Here is a 17,927-nt window from a genome sequence, read left to right as displayed (position 1 = left end):
TCATGAAGAAATTTCATTTAATATTATTGAAATTATTTGAAGTTTACTGCATTTTACTTATTTGAAAAGAGAGTAATTTCATGCAACATTGAAATCTAAGGAAATGATTGTAATATTTATACAGTAATTTAAAATTCTCAAACAATAGGTTACAATAATACACATAAACACCTTGTTGTGGGAATACACGAAGTATACGTGTACTGTAAAATGGCGCGTTTCTGAATTACCACAGGATACCCACGAAGAAATTATATTAAACTATCGAAGGAATGCTTATTATTTGGAAAGTTTTAAAAAACAATTCAAAATTATATTAAAAAATGTTTCTGGCAATCTATATAAAAAGATATTTACAAAGATAGCTCGAAAAAATAGCCTGAAATCTGAAAGTATTCAGACTTTAGCCCGCCATACCTTAGGACAGCGGTATTTCAATATGGCGGACGGGAACCCGAACGCTGGAGATTCGAAGGATTCGGAAAAACATGTAATTTTAAACATCTTAAAGAATCCTTAACCTCTCATCATTTTAAAATTATTAATGATAATATCAAGGTAGTAATTATGTGTTTCTTTTTCTCTTCAGGCATCGTGGGATATCATAAAATTTATCGAGAAAACGCCATGTTCGAGAGACAGCTTGCTGTATGGGATAACTGGAGGCCTTGGTGCTGGCGTGCTATACTTTTTCAAATCAAGTAAGGGACCGTTTATTATTTTTCTTTTCCAATTCTTCGACGGCGCGTTACGTCATCGCGGCTATGTTGGTGCCATTCAACGAAAGATTTCTCATAAGCATCTCTCTTGGGAATGCTTGCAAGCCATCGATAGTACGTGCCCAATTTTATTCGTGGAGCCCCATAGCGCTATCCCAAGGAAAAATCTTTATCCAGTGGATAAAATCGATGCTGTTTATATACAATATATTAAATCCACTAGATAAGATTTATCTGTCGGATAGTGCTATCCACCCATGCGAATCCCACAATTCTTTGCATGCTCAAAACTTTTTCTTTTACGCAGATCACGTCCGGAGGTCAGCTGACGTTGCTGTTGGATCATTTGCACTGATATCTGTGGTTAGCTGGTAAGAGGATATAAACGCTACTATATCTATGCTGTCTTGCATAGTTGATCAAGTGTACAAAAGAGAATACCGTAAATACATACATGGACCCTTATCACACATAAACGCTATGCAGGCTACTTATCACACCTTATGATGCTTGAATACAAGGTTACTAGGGGAAATTTGTGTTGTTCCAGCCAATATGGGGAGACAGATCCAAAGGGGGAGATGGGTGCAACATGGATAATTTCACTAAAATGGTGCGCTATCTACCAGAGGGGAGTGGGTCGACAGGAGGTCAGAGGGCTGGGGGGTATGGAAAATACTTTGATAAAAACATATGGTAATACTTCAGTTTTGAGTTCTCTGTTGCTCAGGATTAGCCTCGACTTTGTGTAGGATATGTATATGTTCCAGTGAAGGTCCAGTGAATTTCAGTGTTTGTATTGTTGAAGTTGTGCATTCTTTACTTTACCTTTGGTTTTCGTAAATATTTATACACTGATACAAGGCTAAGCCTGAGTGAATGAGTCTGTAATCAAGGAACAGAGTGGTTTTTTGGAACTGGTATATTCAGGATTTTCCAGGAGAAAGAAGGAAATACTTGTTTTTTTTAAAGCAAATTTCTAGCAATTTATAATATGGAAAATACTATGGCATATACCTAATATGATAATTGTGTCTTCTCAGGGAGCTGTGTAGATATATGAGACACAAAGAACATCAAAAGATAAAAAAGACAGTAGAATTGATGAATGAACAGAGCAAAAATAACAAAGATGAACCAAAACAAGCATGATGAAATAGTGGTAGTGGTTATACATGCAGGGAACTTGATATTATTACGAATGATATTTAAGGAACCATTCATTTTTTACTGGGGAGGGATGCATTGGGATTATTGAGCTTAGGAGCACAGCACATTTCCAATACACAGAATGGGAAATAAAGTAGGAATCATATTTTTATGCAACAATGGGGAGAGGGAGTGGGTCAGACTTTTTGTATGGGTTACAAAGTAAATCCCAACCCCCTCCCTGATAAAAAATGAATGGTCCCTATACTAACACCAGCCACAAAACGTTCATCAGAAGGCACAAAGGAAAGCTATCAAGCTGTTTGTTATTTGTTTCTGTAACTTTGAAAACGTCTTGATTTAACTACATGTAATCTTCAACTTGTTAAATGAATGAACAATATACAGAAAGCAAAATACCTGAGGTGCAATGTCTGATGTTTCTTTGGTTGCAAAACGTGGAAGAGAAACTTCAAATGGAGGTTCACTTGATAAAATTTTGTAAGAAAGATGTTGCTGAAGTTTTCCCTGACAGTGGTTAGAGTAAGCTGAAGAAATAAAGTGCTATGTCCCTCAATTTTTTATGCTTTCAAAAATAAAGACAAAAAATGCTGTTTGCTATGTGGTTGTCTTTTATTCTTCTGTAAATCTATAATATTATCATCTAAAGTTCAATAACTATAAATCATTTTTGAATGTCAATCCTACTTATCCCTCCCCAAAGAAAATGTTGGAAAATGACTAAAAGTTCATAGTCTATACCCACAAACAACAAAATCTTATATACATTACTGACTTAGAGTGAAGTCATTTAACCCATGAAATAGATGTTAGACTAATACACATTAGTAGTTGCTAATTCTGTTGTTTTCATTTGTGTCTATTTTGACTATTACATCTTAACTATTAAATTTTGTTTCACGGGTTTAATGTCTTCACTCTAAGAGAAGCGCCTAACTATGGCCACCCAACTTATTTTTAGCAATGCCATTGAATCCTTTCCACCAAGTCATGCTGAGTGATACATAAACTACACAAATTCTCACTGTCTGATCAGCTAATCAAAAATAAGTTGGGTGGCCACGGTTAGGTGAGTGGCAATTCTTTCCTATATATAATTTATAGCTTAGCTTTCATGGTTCATACTGGGTTGTATTAGTTCAAACCTAACACACGCTAGGATGTGTAGTTCCAGAAATTATCCATACTCCTGGAGGATTTTTTTCCAGACCCCCGTACCCCTGAAAATTCCAATTTTCTTCCATACAAACTCTTTAATTTTGTTCTTTCTCTGACTCCCCCCCCCCCCCTCCCCTCGGAATTTCCAAATTATTTTGTTGGTATGGATAATTTCTGAAACTACACATTGACCATTTTGTGAGAAACGTAAATAAAAATTTCTTGCTAAAAAGAGAAAATGTTGAGCATTCGAGTTGCAAATTCAATTTGTTCATACAAGTTTCATTTTGAAATGCTTTTGGAAACCTTGCCTCAATAGCTTTGACTGCAATGCAAAATAAGCTTTAGACAGAAATGCATGTCAGCATAAAGGTTTCTCTTTCTTTGCTTGAACTTTTTAACAAGCCAACACAAGATAAAATTGCACAATACAAGCCATGGTGGTGTACAAAATTTACTAAATCTATGTAGCCAATAAGTGCACCAAATTATTCCTAGTTAGCAAACGATCAGAGGTATAGTCATAACTATGGTAACGAACGTATGGTTCAGAAGCCAGTTGTGCGAAATCTAATCTATAGTAAAACTCCACAAGTTTAAGTCTATCCAATATGAAAACGTGTTTAACACCATGTGTACTGATCAATCGCTGGGAATTTTGCCAAAGCGCGCCAAGTTCACTAATTGTTTTTTGTTCAAAAATGCCTGAGCCATGCGTAAAGGCTATACTAGGCGACAAACAAAACGATAGTTAAGCAAGATCACTCTACAAGACCCCAATAGCGCCAAGGATTAGTTACATCTTACAAGATAGAGCAGGGGAGTAGAGCGCGCCAACTTCAAGTTGTGTTTCTTTAGAGAATGCCCGTGTCATGTCCAAGGGCTTGACGACTAACGAGATGTTAGGAAAGCAGGATCACCATACAAGACACCAATAGCAGCCCTGTTTAAGCTTTAAGCAGGGGAGTCGATTTCGTATGAAAGTAAAAACGTCATCACACACGCACACAACGGAGCCAAGGTACGGAATTGACACAATCCATTGAAACAATCAGATGACACGTCACAGTCTCTACGCGGCACAACACGGCATGGCACGAATTCTGCATACTCTCTAGCTTATATGAAATCTTCTCTAACGATTTTTTTCAGGAGAACACCTCAAATAGTGTGCCGCAGAATATATTTTCATCTCTCATCTTCCTACTTAAAGTTACTAAAATCCATTCTAAGTTTAATAGAAGGTTGTGTAGGTGCGACCTTGGGTTGAGCTTTCGGAACTTTAGTTTGATTGGAGGCTTGATGTGCCCTGATGGCCGCTTCTAATTGCTGTTTAAGTTCTGGTGCCGAGGTCATGATCGTCTTGAACGGCTGAGGGTATTGCGGTCCTATTTTCATTATCCTCTGGAGACAGTATTCGTGTAAGGACTTGGTTATTTTATTAGATGAAGGGTTATCAGACAGAAGGTGAACTAGTATTGGTATCAAGAGACCCAGTAGATGAACTCCTGTAAAAACAAACCAAAAAATGCACTCAGACCCAGTCCAACTTTTTCTTTGCGGATTGGCCTTTCGTCCACAGGTATCCGGCAAATATGGTCACCGAAAACGGAAAATTTCAAAAACGCTATTTATCCGTATTCGTGTGGACGGGGGAATATGGTACTTTTTGAAAACGCTGACGTCACGGTATTGGAACCAATCTCAAAACGCGCCATATTTCTGACGAGCGCTACTCCATGAAGGCTAATGCGTTCTCGAGTCGTATCTCGCGTATACGTGTTGACGGGTAAAAACTAACTTAAAACGGTACGTGTGGACGGGAAGATATTTAAAAACGGATATTTGTTTTGGTTTATTAATTAATCAACAGGTTTCAGTCTTGCCTTGGAATGACCTGAAGCATTGCAGTACGAAATAATATGGAAAAATATTTTTGTTTTTGGCATTAAAAAAAACTTGCAACTGAATTTTACCGATACCCTGAAAGCACCTCTGGGCTGATAGGAGTCAGGGCATGGCTAACTCGCAGATCAAATAGGAATTTAACGAGTTAGGCCGGTTTTGCGGAGAACAACCCTCGAATCAAGGGAGAGACCTACCAACTCTCGACTCACATGTGATACCGAGTCTGGGCATTGAACCAGAGACCATAACAGTGCAGAGGGGCGAATGCACTCTCGTTACCCCACCCTTTAACACGATATCGTCTTTTAAAGTGAAATCTCTGTCATCATCTATCGCTCTAGCAGCACAGACAATCCAAATTACAAAAACTTACTAAGTTGATCCTCTGTCAACTCCACCAACACCTCCACGGTCTTGATCGCTTCAGTAACAAGAGATAGCTGTGTTTCATTGGTTGGTTTGTCGAAGCATGCATCGTTGAGGAGCATGACGATGTGAGGTGCAAGGGACTGAATGAATGGAACAGACACACTTCGCTCTGGACACAGGAATATGGAGACTACTGTCTGGATGGCCTTGAGCTGTAACTGAAAGATTAAGAGTAGATTTTGTATGACTGTCAAACGCCCTCGGTAAGGTAACTGTCACGTAACAGAATTGATGACATCGTAGCGTGGACCAATCAAAGCGATACTGTTTAGCCAATCAGAATAACGGGTCACGACACTGTCGCGATCACGGCATGTCACGCTCGTACCCTACGATGACCACGACCCTAATGATGACGCTGGATGATCATGAGAGTGCATGGTCGTTGCGGACAATAATGATGATGATGATGATGGTGATGACGGTGGATGACAATGTTGATGGATGACGATAATGGTGGTGGTGGTGATAGTGGCGGATGACAATGACATTGATGATGGTGGTGGTGGATGACGATAATGATGGTGGTAGTGGATGACAATAATGGTGGTGGTGGTGATGGTAGATGATGGTGGATGATGGTAGGTGATGGTGGATGATGGTGGATGATGGTAGATGATGGTAGGTGATGGTGGATGATGGTAGGTGATGGTGGATGATGGTAGATGGTGGATGATGGTAGGTGATGGTGGATGATGGTAGGTGATGGTGGATGATGGTAGATGGTGGATGATGGTAGGTGATGGTGGATGATGGTAGGTGATGGTGGATGATGGTAGGTGATGGTGGATGACGGTAGATGGTGATGGTGGATGATGGTAGTTGATGGTAGATGATGGTAGGTGATGGTGGATGATGGTAGGTGATGGTGGATGATGGTAGGTGATGGTGGATGACGGTTGATGGTGATGGTGGATGATGGTAGTTGATGGTAGATGATGGTAGTTGATGGTGGATGATGGTAGGTGATGGTGGATGATAGTAGGTGATGGTGGATGATGGTAGGTGATGGTGGATGATGGTAGGTGATGGTAGGTGATGGTGGATGATGGTGGATAGTGGTGGTGGATGATAATTTTGATTACCTCATTATTAGCCTACCTTAGAGTCTGTGGACTTAATGCATCGACGAAACACATTCAAAGACTGTTCTAGCAAGTTTCCTGCTAAAATAACATCTCTTGGTGCAGACAGGATAAAGATAGCCAAAGCCAACATGACAACAGAGTCATCCAATGTCGCACCCATTTCTTTAGAGGGAAATTCGACTTGATCGGCTTTGGCTGCGTCTAGAATGGTCGCTAGAGCACTAAATGAGAGAACAGGAAAACAGTGTTAGAGCAGGACACTAGTTAGGCAAGAGTAAACACCTAGTACTTTAGGGAGGGACCAGTCACTATTTGAGTCGAAGGGGGGAAGGGTGGAGAAGAAAATGCGGGGCCCTCAAATTTTTTTAGTGGAACATGGGGGGCCTTGAAAGGTCAAAAGAAGGATTGGGAGGATTTTTTTAAACAATTGAAGGGGGTAAAGTTTTTGGATCAAAAACATTTTCTCCTCCCCCCCCCCCCCTCCCCTCTGACTTAAATAATGACTAGTCCCTTAGTGCGATAGAGGCTTTGCACCATCACGTGATGGCAGCCATGATAGCTGGCAGGAACAATAAGAGTCCCCCCTCCCTGGGAAACGGAATTATTTCTCATGTAAATCAGATTACACCAGATTCAATCGTTCCTGCCTCCTGTCATGGCTGCCATCAGGTAAACCACAAATCAATACTCAATTTTAAAAGAAAAAAAGGCAAAAATATAAAGCCTAATCTGAATGGGCGTTTTAAAAATATCCGCCAAATTTGTTTAAATCAAGTTATCAGTATAACGGCACCAAGTAAAAAGAGGCGGACACTGATGTCGCAATCGATGTTTTGCGCAAGTCATGGTATGTCACGCAAGTCCTTAACGTTGTATTGATTCCAATACATATCAGGTCAACTTATTAAGGGTATCTGTACGAGTCTCCCCCGCAACCGTTCTTATTGTCGTCACGTAACGCTCTCTCGCCAGGAGGGTGCATCACGCGACAAGAGGGAGCGTTATGTGACGACACAGAACGGCTGCTGGGGAGACTAAGAAGTTTTTGTCAGTAAAACCTTGATGAGAAAACAAACCTTCGAAGAAGCCCGATCCATTCTTGCGAACAGCAAGGATCAACGGCGTATTGGGAACGAGTCAACAATTTAAATGCTTGAAGTGCTGAAGGCACGATGATATGTGACCCAGGACCGCTCGTCGACGTCACCTCGCGTAGGACATTCGTTACCAGGAACAGTACACTAGGCAACACTGCCACTGATGCTTTTGGTGAGCAGAGTCCTGGGACGAGAGCAATGGCAGAAACTGCGTTGGAAATGAGTTTGGACGTGTCCTCTGAGAATCCTGTAGAGAGCGGAAATGATTAATAGAGATCAAAATAATCGTGCAATTAATTTCTTGTCATCCCCAGGACCAAGCGAGATGAACGCTGGATGAGGTGACAAGACAGGAGGCACATCAATAGTCTTTTCCGCTGGGAAAATGAATTCTTCCTCAAGTGAATTAAATTACACCCAACTCAATCGTTCCTGCTTCCTGACGTGACGTCCATCACGTAGTGCCCGCTAAATAAAGGTTGGCCGGATAACAGAGGCTTGCAATGATAGAGACCTTTTTTAACACCTTGAACAATTATTCACATGTCTCTATCATTGCAAGCTCACCGTTCGTCTCGCTTCGATGCAAAGGCACGGCTATCTTTCAAGATGGCGCAGGGAACTGTGAAGGGGTCTATTAAAGGGCACGAAATGCCATTAAACGATGTGAATGTAGAGTTCGAGCCAAGTCTACCCCCCGACCAGGGCCTTTTTTCCTAAGAGTACAAAATTGCACTGCGCATGCTTGTACTGTGTTTGTGAGAATGCCAAAGGCGTATTTAATGAAAATCAAAGGCGCTAATTTGTATTTACAGATGTAGGCATTAATATTAGTTGATGTTAATCTCTTCAAAATTGTTATTTATAGAATTTTTAAATGACCAAATAACATCAGAATCGTAGTGTTTATCAGTTTGTCTACAATGGCCAAGCACCATGCTTTTACAGAAGGGCTCGATGCTTCTTCGTCTTGATTTTCGGAAGATGCACTTTACTTTTATCAAGTAAGTCACGCATTTCTCCTTTTCAAAAAATACTCTTTTGGGGATGAGGGATGGGAGAGAGGTTAAATGGAGAGTAGACAGGCAGTTTTCTGACAAATTCCTGCATACAGAGGGGTAGGGTAAGGCGGTTCATGTCGTCAAAGTTTCCGTGCAACTTTAAAAATCAAAGCAAGATCTGGAGCACCTTATTTTTTCCGACTTCCTAATTTTTCTATTAGATTTAATGGGGCAAATCTATTTTTCCGCGGAAGGCGGCGTTTCAAAAGGTTTCAAGACCGGGTGGTAGTGGTTTAAAAAGGATTATTACTTTGGGAGTGTTCTCCCATTACAGATCACGTGTCATTCCCTAGAGAATAGGATTCTTTGTTATAGTCGTATCGATATTTATATATCCTGAATATTATGCCCTGAGCCCGATACTTAGTAAATATTAATGCGTGTCTTCTCACATGTTAAACAATAAAAAGATAATCCAGGGAATGACATGTGGCCTGAAATGAAATAACATATGCCAAAGCTGAAAGGGTATATTCGTCTACCAACTCCGCGACAAAAAGCTACGATATCTTACTATCGTAAGACTTGATAAAACAAAGTTGGGAAAACATGTGCATACCAGATAAGGGGCGCCAGATTAACGCTTATCTGGATCCTTTGTTGATGTGAGAGATCTTTCGGAAGCAATATTCAAGACCACGGAATGAAGAGCTATTACTATTTCCACGAGGAAGAATATGGCCGTCAAAACAGTTAATTAATAAATAGTCTTTGATTCACGAAACCTGTGACCCCCGTTTTATGAACGAATTGGAATTGAGGAGAACTTCTTGGGGATACCGTCTGAAGAAACCCCTCGAAGCTAATAGGGAAATAATAAACGTTAGTCACATATATAGCCGGTTTCGGGAATCGATATCGTGTTGCAAAGGAGACAGCTAGACGATGGCCATTATCGGCTTCACTACAAATCCTGAGTATAATCCTGAATATAATATAGTATAATTGCTCGGGAAGGAAAGCTTTTTTTCTTTTTCTATGTAAAGTTTTTCACTCGATTTTAGTCTGAAAAAATAAGAAACGCATTGCCATCTTTTAAGTGTATTTTATCCTTGCGCTTGTTTCCGTTCCATTTCGGCTTTTTGCGTCACCAATCTTTTGGTTCCAGTAACAAATATATTCAAATTTCTCATTCTTGATTTGTTTGTCATTCTGCGTTCAGCCTCCATATACATTAAACGCCATACGATTCTCGAGGCTACTGCGCGAAAAATGATAAATATACTTTAATAATAATATAGTAATATTTTGAATATCAACAACGACCTGAAAAGCCTATCGGAAGACCGGACAGTCTCAAGATTTAGCTTGTTGGCTTTGATGTTGTTGAATGAGTTGAGCGTTTTTCAATAAGCATTTTAAAAGCATCAAAGTGCTTGATTGTAGCTTTTCTTTGACATAAGATCCTTTAAACTAAACTAAACAACTCTGACTAAATACGCTAATTCGCGATTTCTCGACTAAGGATCAAATCTTGTAACTAGTTTTATTAAAAGTTAACCTGTTATGGGCATTTTTGAAATCATTTTGAGCTAAATACGGTAAATATATGGAAAAAACTGGAGTAAATTAGTGAGAGAAAGATGGGATTGATGAAAAAATTCAAGTCGTCTGAGTCTTATTTATTTATCTTGACTTCGTTTGATACGTGGGGCGCTGAAATGCCTTCAAGGGCTTTTCGCCTAGAAGCGCCTATTCTAAAACCATCATCTTTTAGTTTAATAACATGGCTGGGTTTGAAAGAGTATTAAGCAACCTGCAGAGAACGGAAGAGCGACAACCGGTAACAGATATTTGTCTGTCAAGATTGAGATAAGTTGAAGCCATGAGCGAGTCTTGTATTAAACACTGTCAATGAGAAATTGTTCAGACTGAGAGGGAAAAAAGGCCGGGCTAAACGATATTAATAGGACAAATTGTTTATTTTACAATGAAAGTTTTTTTCTTAATGAAAAACGCCGTTTTCAAAAAAAATCAATAAAAAAAAAAAAAAAAATCAATAAAAAAATACAATTGGAAAAATTATCGATTGAAAAAGCGCTAGTAAAAAGAATACTATCATCACGACACACGATATTTTCTGATTGCTGAATGATTCTATTGATTCACTCTCTGTCTAATGAAGACACATCGAGTGTATTTAGAAAACAATGAAAGGCCATTCTTGATGAAAACGGAAGTTTTTCAACAGGGCTTTATGAAACTGAAATAAATTGCGATTAAGAAAACTGCCCTGTCACTTTATACGATATAAAATTTTTGACGAGATGGACCTGAAAAAAAAATCGAATAGCTTTTCCATCACAGCCAATAGAAAAAATAAATTCGAACGTACAGTAATAAAAAAAACACAAACGTTTGAGCTCGAAAATGATTGAATAGCATAATATTAAAAAGACTCACAAACAATAAACGAACGAGTATTCAATTCACTGGCCGGTGAACAATATCAACTTTGAATTGCAAAAACAACAGAAAACTTAAGGATTTAGTTTAGTAGCTTTTACGTTTCGATATCTATCTGCTTTAGAGCTTTTAGTATTTCCACTTTTAACTTGAGGTAGACTTAGGATTACTAAATCGCTTTAAGTTTTCTTCAAAAGCATTGGTTAAGTCCAAGGAATTTTGTTTTAACATCATGAATAAATTAATAAGTCAATTAGTTTTCTAGACAAAAAAGGAAGAAACTCAGAGTAGTCTTAAAACAAAACAAATGCTAAAAACATGATTCATAATTACAATACTTTTGGCGAATTTTTTCATTCTGAATAAACAAAAACAATTAGAAAAAACGGCCAAAATTATTGAGAATCAATGAAATTATTTCCATTTTGGATTTAAAGTCTTGGGAATGACAGTATTTTAACAACCTTTTTGAAAATTTATAATTTGATTTCGAGACCTTGTTAATGACGTTTGAAGAAGAAAACAAGAAAAGAAAACAAAAAAATTAGAGAGCTTTGTGATAAACCTTGTAATAATAATACTTCTTTTTTGATATTGTGCGAAATTGTTAGGGAAAAAAACGTTTTCATCAGTAAACGAAGATATTTGTGAAATATCAAACAATTAAAAAATATATAGTGTAAACGCAACTGCTAAAGAACCAGCTTTATAGAAAAATTAAAATTAATTTGTATAGCATTAGGCTGGCGTTGTTTATTTTTTACTATATTAGTGTATATGGACGCACTGCTATTTAAGAATTAGCAAGGAAAAATAAGCCTAGTTTATCAAATCTTTCACGAATTTAGTTTTTAATGCACGAACCAAGCTTGATAGGATAAAGTAAATGAATGGATAGACCAAAAAATAAAGGTTGAAATCAGACTCTCAATTTTTTTGAAAATTTTGGTATCAAAATAAATGAAAGGGAGCAATAGGTCAAAATGAATGAACACTTGACAATCATATATTTTCTTTTATTTTTAGAAAATGATAGTGAAAAAGCTTTAATCTGGTAGGAGCCATGCGACTTAGTCTATATTTCAATATTTCAGACTCAAAAAGAACGAAAAAGTCTGCTTGTCTCATTAATTTAAATCCTAATTTTAAACGTTTCCGAAATATAAAGAGCATTCAAAAAACCCGTAAATCTGAACTTTTTCCAAGGTGCTTTTTTTAGCTGGTAAAAATCAATGATTATTTGTACGCTATACTACGGTGCCAATCCCTTGAGGACTTGGCACCTGTGTGGAAACATTTGTTCTCGGACTAGAGCTAGGACTAGTACATGTAGTAGTAAGTTGTACAATTTGTAGCGCTTCGTCGTACGTTGGAGGAGGTGTCCTAGCGTCGCTAGTACCCTGGTCAAGAAATAGCGCGCTGTAACGAGGAGGTCCATCAAGAGATAATCGGCACGATGATCGACTATATATACTCTCAAAACGTGCGCTATTTCGGTCAGCGTAGTAAGTCAAGCTATTGGGCTCGTGAAAAAAGTTGTGATCACAAACATTGCTGTTGATCGGAGACGTTGGACTAGGTTCGTCGAAGCGATAACCACGAAGTTGTAGTTCTTGTCTTCTTAGACGAAAACGAAAACATTGACAACAGATCCACGCAAAAAATATAAAAGCGACAATACCAGCTATCATCAGGCCTAAAATAGAACTCGATTCCTCGATGTTTGAGAAAGGTTCTACGGAGATGTCTTTCTTAAGATCTGAGCTACCATGTCGCCACTTCTTTTCGCAAGATCCCGACACACACGCGAAACTAGTCGGGCAATCACTGGCCGTAAAACACCCAGAAGTACACTTGTTATTCTTGAGATCGCAGACTGGTTGATTATTAGGGCAATCCCAGTTGTTTCGACAATATCCTTGGCAAGAATAGCTTTGTATACAGGAGCCCAAACAGCAAGTACGGTTTGCGATGCATTGCGAGTTTCCATAGCAGTATCCATCGACTAACTCCGCACTTAGTAGCTTTAGTACATACAACAAGACAGTCAAACTAGCATTCAAGGAATCCATGGGATTCGCTCAATCAACTTAAGAAGTGAGATATTGATGATGCTCTAGCCTCACAAACAGATCTAGTAAGCCCGACGTCTCAAATGGTTCAACTTGGTAATTTCTTTTAGCGCCAAAAACGTACGGTGTGCGTCAAAAAAGATGAATACAAAAAACGACAACACAAAACCCGTGGCAGTTTCAATAAAATAAATGAAAATTTTGATGTGAAGTTTCACTTGAATCAAACCAGTCAAAGTAAAATCGTCATCTTTCTCAACGCGAAGTTTTGAAATCAATATGAAAGTAGTTCCACAAATCAAATCATCAACCCGAACCGTACTTGGATTTACAGACAAAAATTTCTCTGGTTTGAATATTGCTGAACGATTAATAAACCAACTAAACGGATATTACTCACATCTTAAGTTATACATAATTCAAATTACCCGACAAACTTGGCGGGAAAATATGCTAATCTTACTAACATGGGAAGAAAACGAAATCAGTCCGATTTTTTTGCTGGAAAATCCTTTGGTAAAAATATCTTCTAGGATTACAGGTTTTTTTTCTCTTGTGAGGCGATTTTTCTTACCATGAGACTTCTTATCTTAGAGAGTTAACTCCATATTAGTTTCATATATTCGTTTTCGATGAACTAAAAGGTGATTTCATATGCATGTCTTTTCAATATAAACTCACAGAAGAAAAAAAAAGGAGGAAAGTGAAAACATTGTTTAAATTGATACTAGAGACTGATTTTGTTTGGCGAAAAAAAAATGTATTGAATAATAAATTTTTGATCTTTTTATGAAGGGAAGTTTCTCCTTGTGAGTCTGAAATTCATTTTTCAAACATAAATGGTTTCAAAGAGTAAACAATATAATTTGACAGTGATAGGAAAAATTACCGGAAAAGTTGGAAGGAATTTTCGATGGTCACTTTGAAAAGCTTTTTACATAAATTTGAGAAACAATATATGAAAAAAAGTAATTAGGAGAAATTCTAAAGACGAGGTGAAAAATCTGGAATCTGGTGAGGCTTTTTCCTTCAAGCGTTTTATTTACAGCAGAAGGTTATGTTAATCGTAAGTGAAGTAAGTATGGAGAAGCGAGGTCATTACGTGAAGACCGGACGTAGAGAAAATTTAAACAATTAACAAGCGCAGCAACAAGAATGAAACTACCAGCGTGATGCAATTTGAAAATAAATTCTAACGTTTAGAAAGGTGGAGAATACAACAACACAACACGAGACTTCAAAATTGAATTCAACAACGGAAAAAAGAACGAGCGAGATTGGTTCATGAGAATTAATTTGAGAAAATATAAGTGAAGTCTTGCGCGTTGGAAAAACAACAGGACGCCACATGTTATGACAAAATTCATGGCGTTTAGGATACTCCTTTGGCAAACGAAAAGATAAAATTCTAAGTAATTAAAGTAAGACATCAGTTTTGTGTGTGGCCAATAAAAGTACCAAGTCGAAGTCTTTGTGATGGGGACTCATTCTTTTACTTTGTGAGATTAAAAGATAAGGGTATTCAAAGCCATGGATATGATGTCAGGGTATTGGCAAATTGTTAATATTGTTACACCAAATCTTTTCTACTAGCAAAGCCTCTGATAATATAACTCTGATAGAATAAGTGTATATAGATAATTTGGGGGATTTAAGACATATGAAACGCAGGAAAAAAAAATATTATTAGGCATTTCTGTCTCGAACACAGCTCTTAACACTTTATTTCTTTTTTCCCCTGCTATTTTTAAACAATTTTTCTTCCATTAAAATGTTATTTCACCTCCCAGAGAGAAACCTTTTAAGCGGCAAATGCAAAACATTGGATTAAAAATTGTTGATTATTTTGAATTTCCCTGATATCGGTCTTGTGTGTTTAGTTTACTATGATAATATAATGGGCTTTGGTGTGGGTTATATAGTGATTCAAACCCGTTCACAAATTTAAGGGTTGATTGGCTTGTCTTAAAAGGCATTTTGTTTGGCTAGACTGCTAAATCACACTAGAAAGATTTCTCATACTTTTTTAATGAAATGAAATTTTTTAATGCATTAGATCCGCGATGGAGGAGTAATGAGAACTTTTTTGAGTTTTAGATCGTTAGATGGCGGTATCCCTTTGGAAAAGCTCATTTGGAGCCTTCGCTCTTTTCGGTCAGCGTGGCTCTTCACCCGGAAGTAGAAAAAGTATCAAGAGGAAGTAAAATTGATAAGGTGCAAGAGTTGGAGTAAATTCAACATAGGTTTTGCACCTTCACGTGACGGTAGCCATGTTAGATTGCAGGAACAATACAATCGTTTTACAAGAGAAATAATTCAATTCCATAAGAGAAAGGGATTTTATTGCCCTGCCATCTAACCACAGACAGCACAAGCTGCATTATGGGCGTGAGATGGTGCAAACCCTTTACTGACGACTAAGAAAGAACGAAGAATGGCAATGTTCATGGTTGTTTCAAATTTTACCTTTACTGCCTGAGTTTACAGAGACCAAAAGACCGCTGCTTCGTTTTATCGTGGGCGACGGAGGAACAAGAACAGGAAAGTGTCTTGTCAGGACACACATACAAATCTCCATGATTCCAAAAACCACTGACTTGCCTGGTGACAAGTTCTCTTCACCTAAGCTTATTTTCTCTTCACCGTTTGCAAACCTGGAAATGGGAAATGAAATATGAGTAGGAGGTTTGAAAACCTGAAAGTGTGATATGAATGGAAGGTTCGTAAACCTGAGAATGCAAAATGAGATATATGAATGGGATCAAAATGGGATACAGGCATCAACATCATTACCCCACCATCATTATTTCATTATTCCACCATCACTTTTCGTTGGATAACTGGTATTATATCATTAGCGGAAGTGACGTACCTAGAGGCCTCGAGTCGACTCTGTTGGGCTTCCTGCATCGCCTTTGTGATTTGCTGAACAACATCGATCACGGACGTCTGGATATCATGTGTGTCTCTGGTCAACATGATACGATGTAGAACGTTCAACATCTCTACTGCTAACATCTAAATCGAATCACAAAATATCCAAGATATAAGGCACACTCTGATTGGTGAAACATCTCCCCTCCTCCCCCCCCCCGGTGTGGAAATCGTTAAATGGTAAATTATAAGCTTTTAGTTAAATATACATGACTGGGAGAATCTCCCCGTTATTGCAGTATGATGAAATTTTCAAGACCGGTTCAGCCAGCTTACTCCAGTCCGTTTCGAAAAGACCTTTTTGGAGTTCTACATTACCGCGCTGTGTTCCTTGATTACAGACTCATTTACTCACGCTTAGCCTCGACTCAGTCTAAATATTGAAAAATACCAACGACTAGTGAAAAATGCACAACCTCAAAGATAAAAACACTTTGAAATTCAAGGGACCTTCACTGGAATACATGAATATGATCCACAAAATCGAGACTAACCCTGAGCAACAAAGAACTAGAAACTGGAGCCATTGGTGTTTCCCATCTCCGTTAACACAGGAAACCCAGCGTTAAATTGTAATGCTTACCTGCTCGGTTCCGATGATAACACGTTGTTTGGGAGAGTCCAGCAGACTATAAAAGGCGTGTAAGCAGGCTGACACAGTAGCATTAGACTGTGTTGATCGAGATGAACACAGCGACTCCATACATATACCAACCAATAAGTGAAATCGATCCTTGTTGATCTCTGACGGGGTCTTTGCTGTTGTTACCATGGAAACGCCGGAGAAACCTGTGAAATCTAGAGATTGGAGCAGTATCAGGAACCTTCAAATTTCATCGATACCCTAAAACACCTCTGAGCTGATCCAAGTCAGGGCAAAGAGCTAACTCACAGATCAATTTGTAATTTAGCATGTTAGGTTTTGGAGAGCTCGAGAGGAAAACCGGAGAATCCGGAGAAAACCCTTGAATCAAGGGAGAGACCCTACAAACTTTACTCACATGTGATGCCAAGTTCAGGAATTGAATCTGAGAGCTCAGAGGTGAGAGACGCGTCGGGCACTACCGGTATACATTCTTTGATTCCCGTAAACATGAAAACAGCTCATAGTATGGACTTTAAGATTTTCAAAATCTACTATGGCGACGTCTACCGGAAGTATAAATAACTACACTTTGGGGTTTCGCGCCCTCAAAGTCTGTCTTCCCTGTGGATGAGTTGAATTTCCTGACAATGTTTTGAATTTAATCTCCAATGAACAAACCCCAAAGAGAAATTATTTACACTTCCGGTTGACGTCGCCGTCGTAGATTTTGCAAATGTTAAAGTCCCTAATATTGCAGTGAGCAAGCGCTACATCGAACTTAAGAGAAAGGCGAGGATCTGTTAGGCTGTCAGAATGATCACGTCATCTCACGTGACTTACCTGTATCATTTTGTACGGGCTCGTCTTTGGTCATCTCAAAGCCGCCATTATTGAGCCACAGTGCTGTCGCGTGGACTAACGAAGGCCAGCAGTTTCTGTAATGAGGGCGGGCTTGATCCATCGAGTCAGGACTGAAGAAATAACAGGTTTGTAGTGTTATTGACCAATTAGTCCCGCATACACGACATCAAAACAAATTTTATTGCGCAGCTCAACTCTATAAGAGTTAGTGCAACATGATAGTTTTGATTGAAGGGCATAAAATGAAATGCGCTGCGCAGAATGCAGTAACGGAAAAGATGGTCCAAATATGATTTCAAGTTATGAAAATCAATTTCCTTTTCAATCATGCCTTCTTATTTTCACAAAATGTGGCTTACATTCTGCAATGGCCATTGCTTGCGAGGCAGCCATGTTGACAATAGATTTTCCCATGCGTAATTTCGCATTCAAGCGCTT

The 17,927-nt window shown here is 38.5% G+C and overlaps 2 protein-coding genes across 2 annotated transcripts in view; one reads left to right on the top strand and one right to left on the bottom strand.

The window, feature by feature from the left end:
• The first annotated feature begins 438 nt into the window (after window positions 1–438).
• On the top strand, window positions 439–2,485 carry LOC116307049 (cytochrome c oxidase assembly protein COX20, mitochondrial). The gene is made up of 4 exons (XM_031717188.1): window positions 439–490; window positions 590–701; window positions 1,027–1,090; window positions 1,763–2,485. Exons 1-4 carry the CDS (start codon window positions 440–442, stop codon window positions 1,869–1,871), a joined length of 336 nt encoding a protein of 111 aa, XP_031573048.1. The 5' UTR covers window position 439; the 3' UTR covers window positions 1,872–2,485.
• Window positions 2,486–3,402: 917 nt separating this feature from the next.
• The window catches only part of LOC116307048 (HEAT repeat-containing protein 5B), a 30,357-nt gene continuing 15,832 nt past the window's right edge, over window positions 3,403–17,927 (bottom strand). The window contains exons 25-32 of the mRNA XM_031717187.2: window positions 17,469–17,599; window positions 16,626–16,840; window positions 15,981–16,126; window positions 15,575–15,762; window positions 7,549–7,816; window positions 6,486–6,693; window positions 5,329–5,542; window positions 3,403–4,555 (exon numbers count right to left, since the gene is read on the bottom strand). Coding sequence (XP_031573047.2) covers window positions 4,251–4,555; window positions 5,329–5,542; window positions 6,486–6,693; window positions 7,549–7,816; window positions 15,575–15,762; window positions 15,981–16,126; window positions 16,626–16,840; window positions 17,469–17,599 — 1,675 coding nt within the window. The 3' untranslated portion in view covers window positions 3,403–4,250. The remainder of the gene's footprint in view (window positions 4,556–5,328; window positions 5,543–6,485; window positions 6,694–7,548; window positions 7,817–15,574; window positions 15,763–15,980; window positions 16,127–16,625; window positions 16,841–17,468; window positions 17,600–17,927) is intronic.

This window comes from Actinia tenebrosa, unplaced genomic scaffold (assembly GCF_029948245.1).
Source record: "Actinia tenebrosa isolate PJP-AT-01 unplaced genomic scaffold, QUT_ActTen_1.0 PGA_scaffold8__29_contigs__length_14323225, whole genome shotgun sequence".
In the NCBI taxonomy this organism is placed as follows: domain Eukaryota; kingdom Metazoa; phylum Cnidaria; class Anthozoa; order Actiniaria; family Actiniidae; genus Actinia; species Actinia tenebrosa.
Note: the sequence above shows the minus strand (reverse complement) of the source record. Positions and strands in the feature narration are given on the sequence as shown.

Bases quoted from the DNA above. Each gene is read 5' to 3' on its own strand.
- LOC116307049 (XM_031717188.1), top strand. From the start codon at position 440: ATGGCGGACGGGAACCCGAACGCTGGAGATTCGAAGGATTCGGAAAAA. The intron at 702-1,026 runs GTAAGGGACCGT...TCTTTTACGCAG, and splicing joins GCTATACTTTTTCAAATCAA to ATCACGTCCGGAGGTCAGCT. The intron at 1,091-1,762 runs GTAAGAGGATAT...GTGTCTTCTCAG, and splicing joins CTGATATCTGTGGTTAGCTG to GGAGCTGTGTAGATATATGA.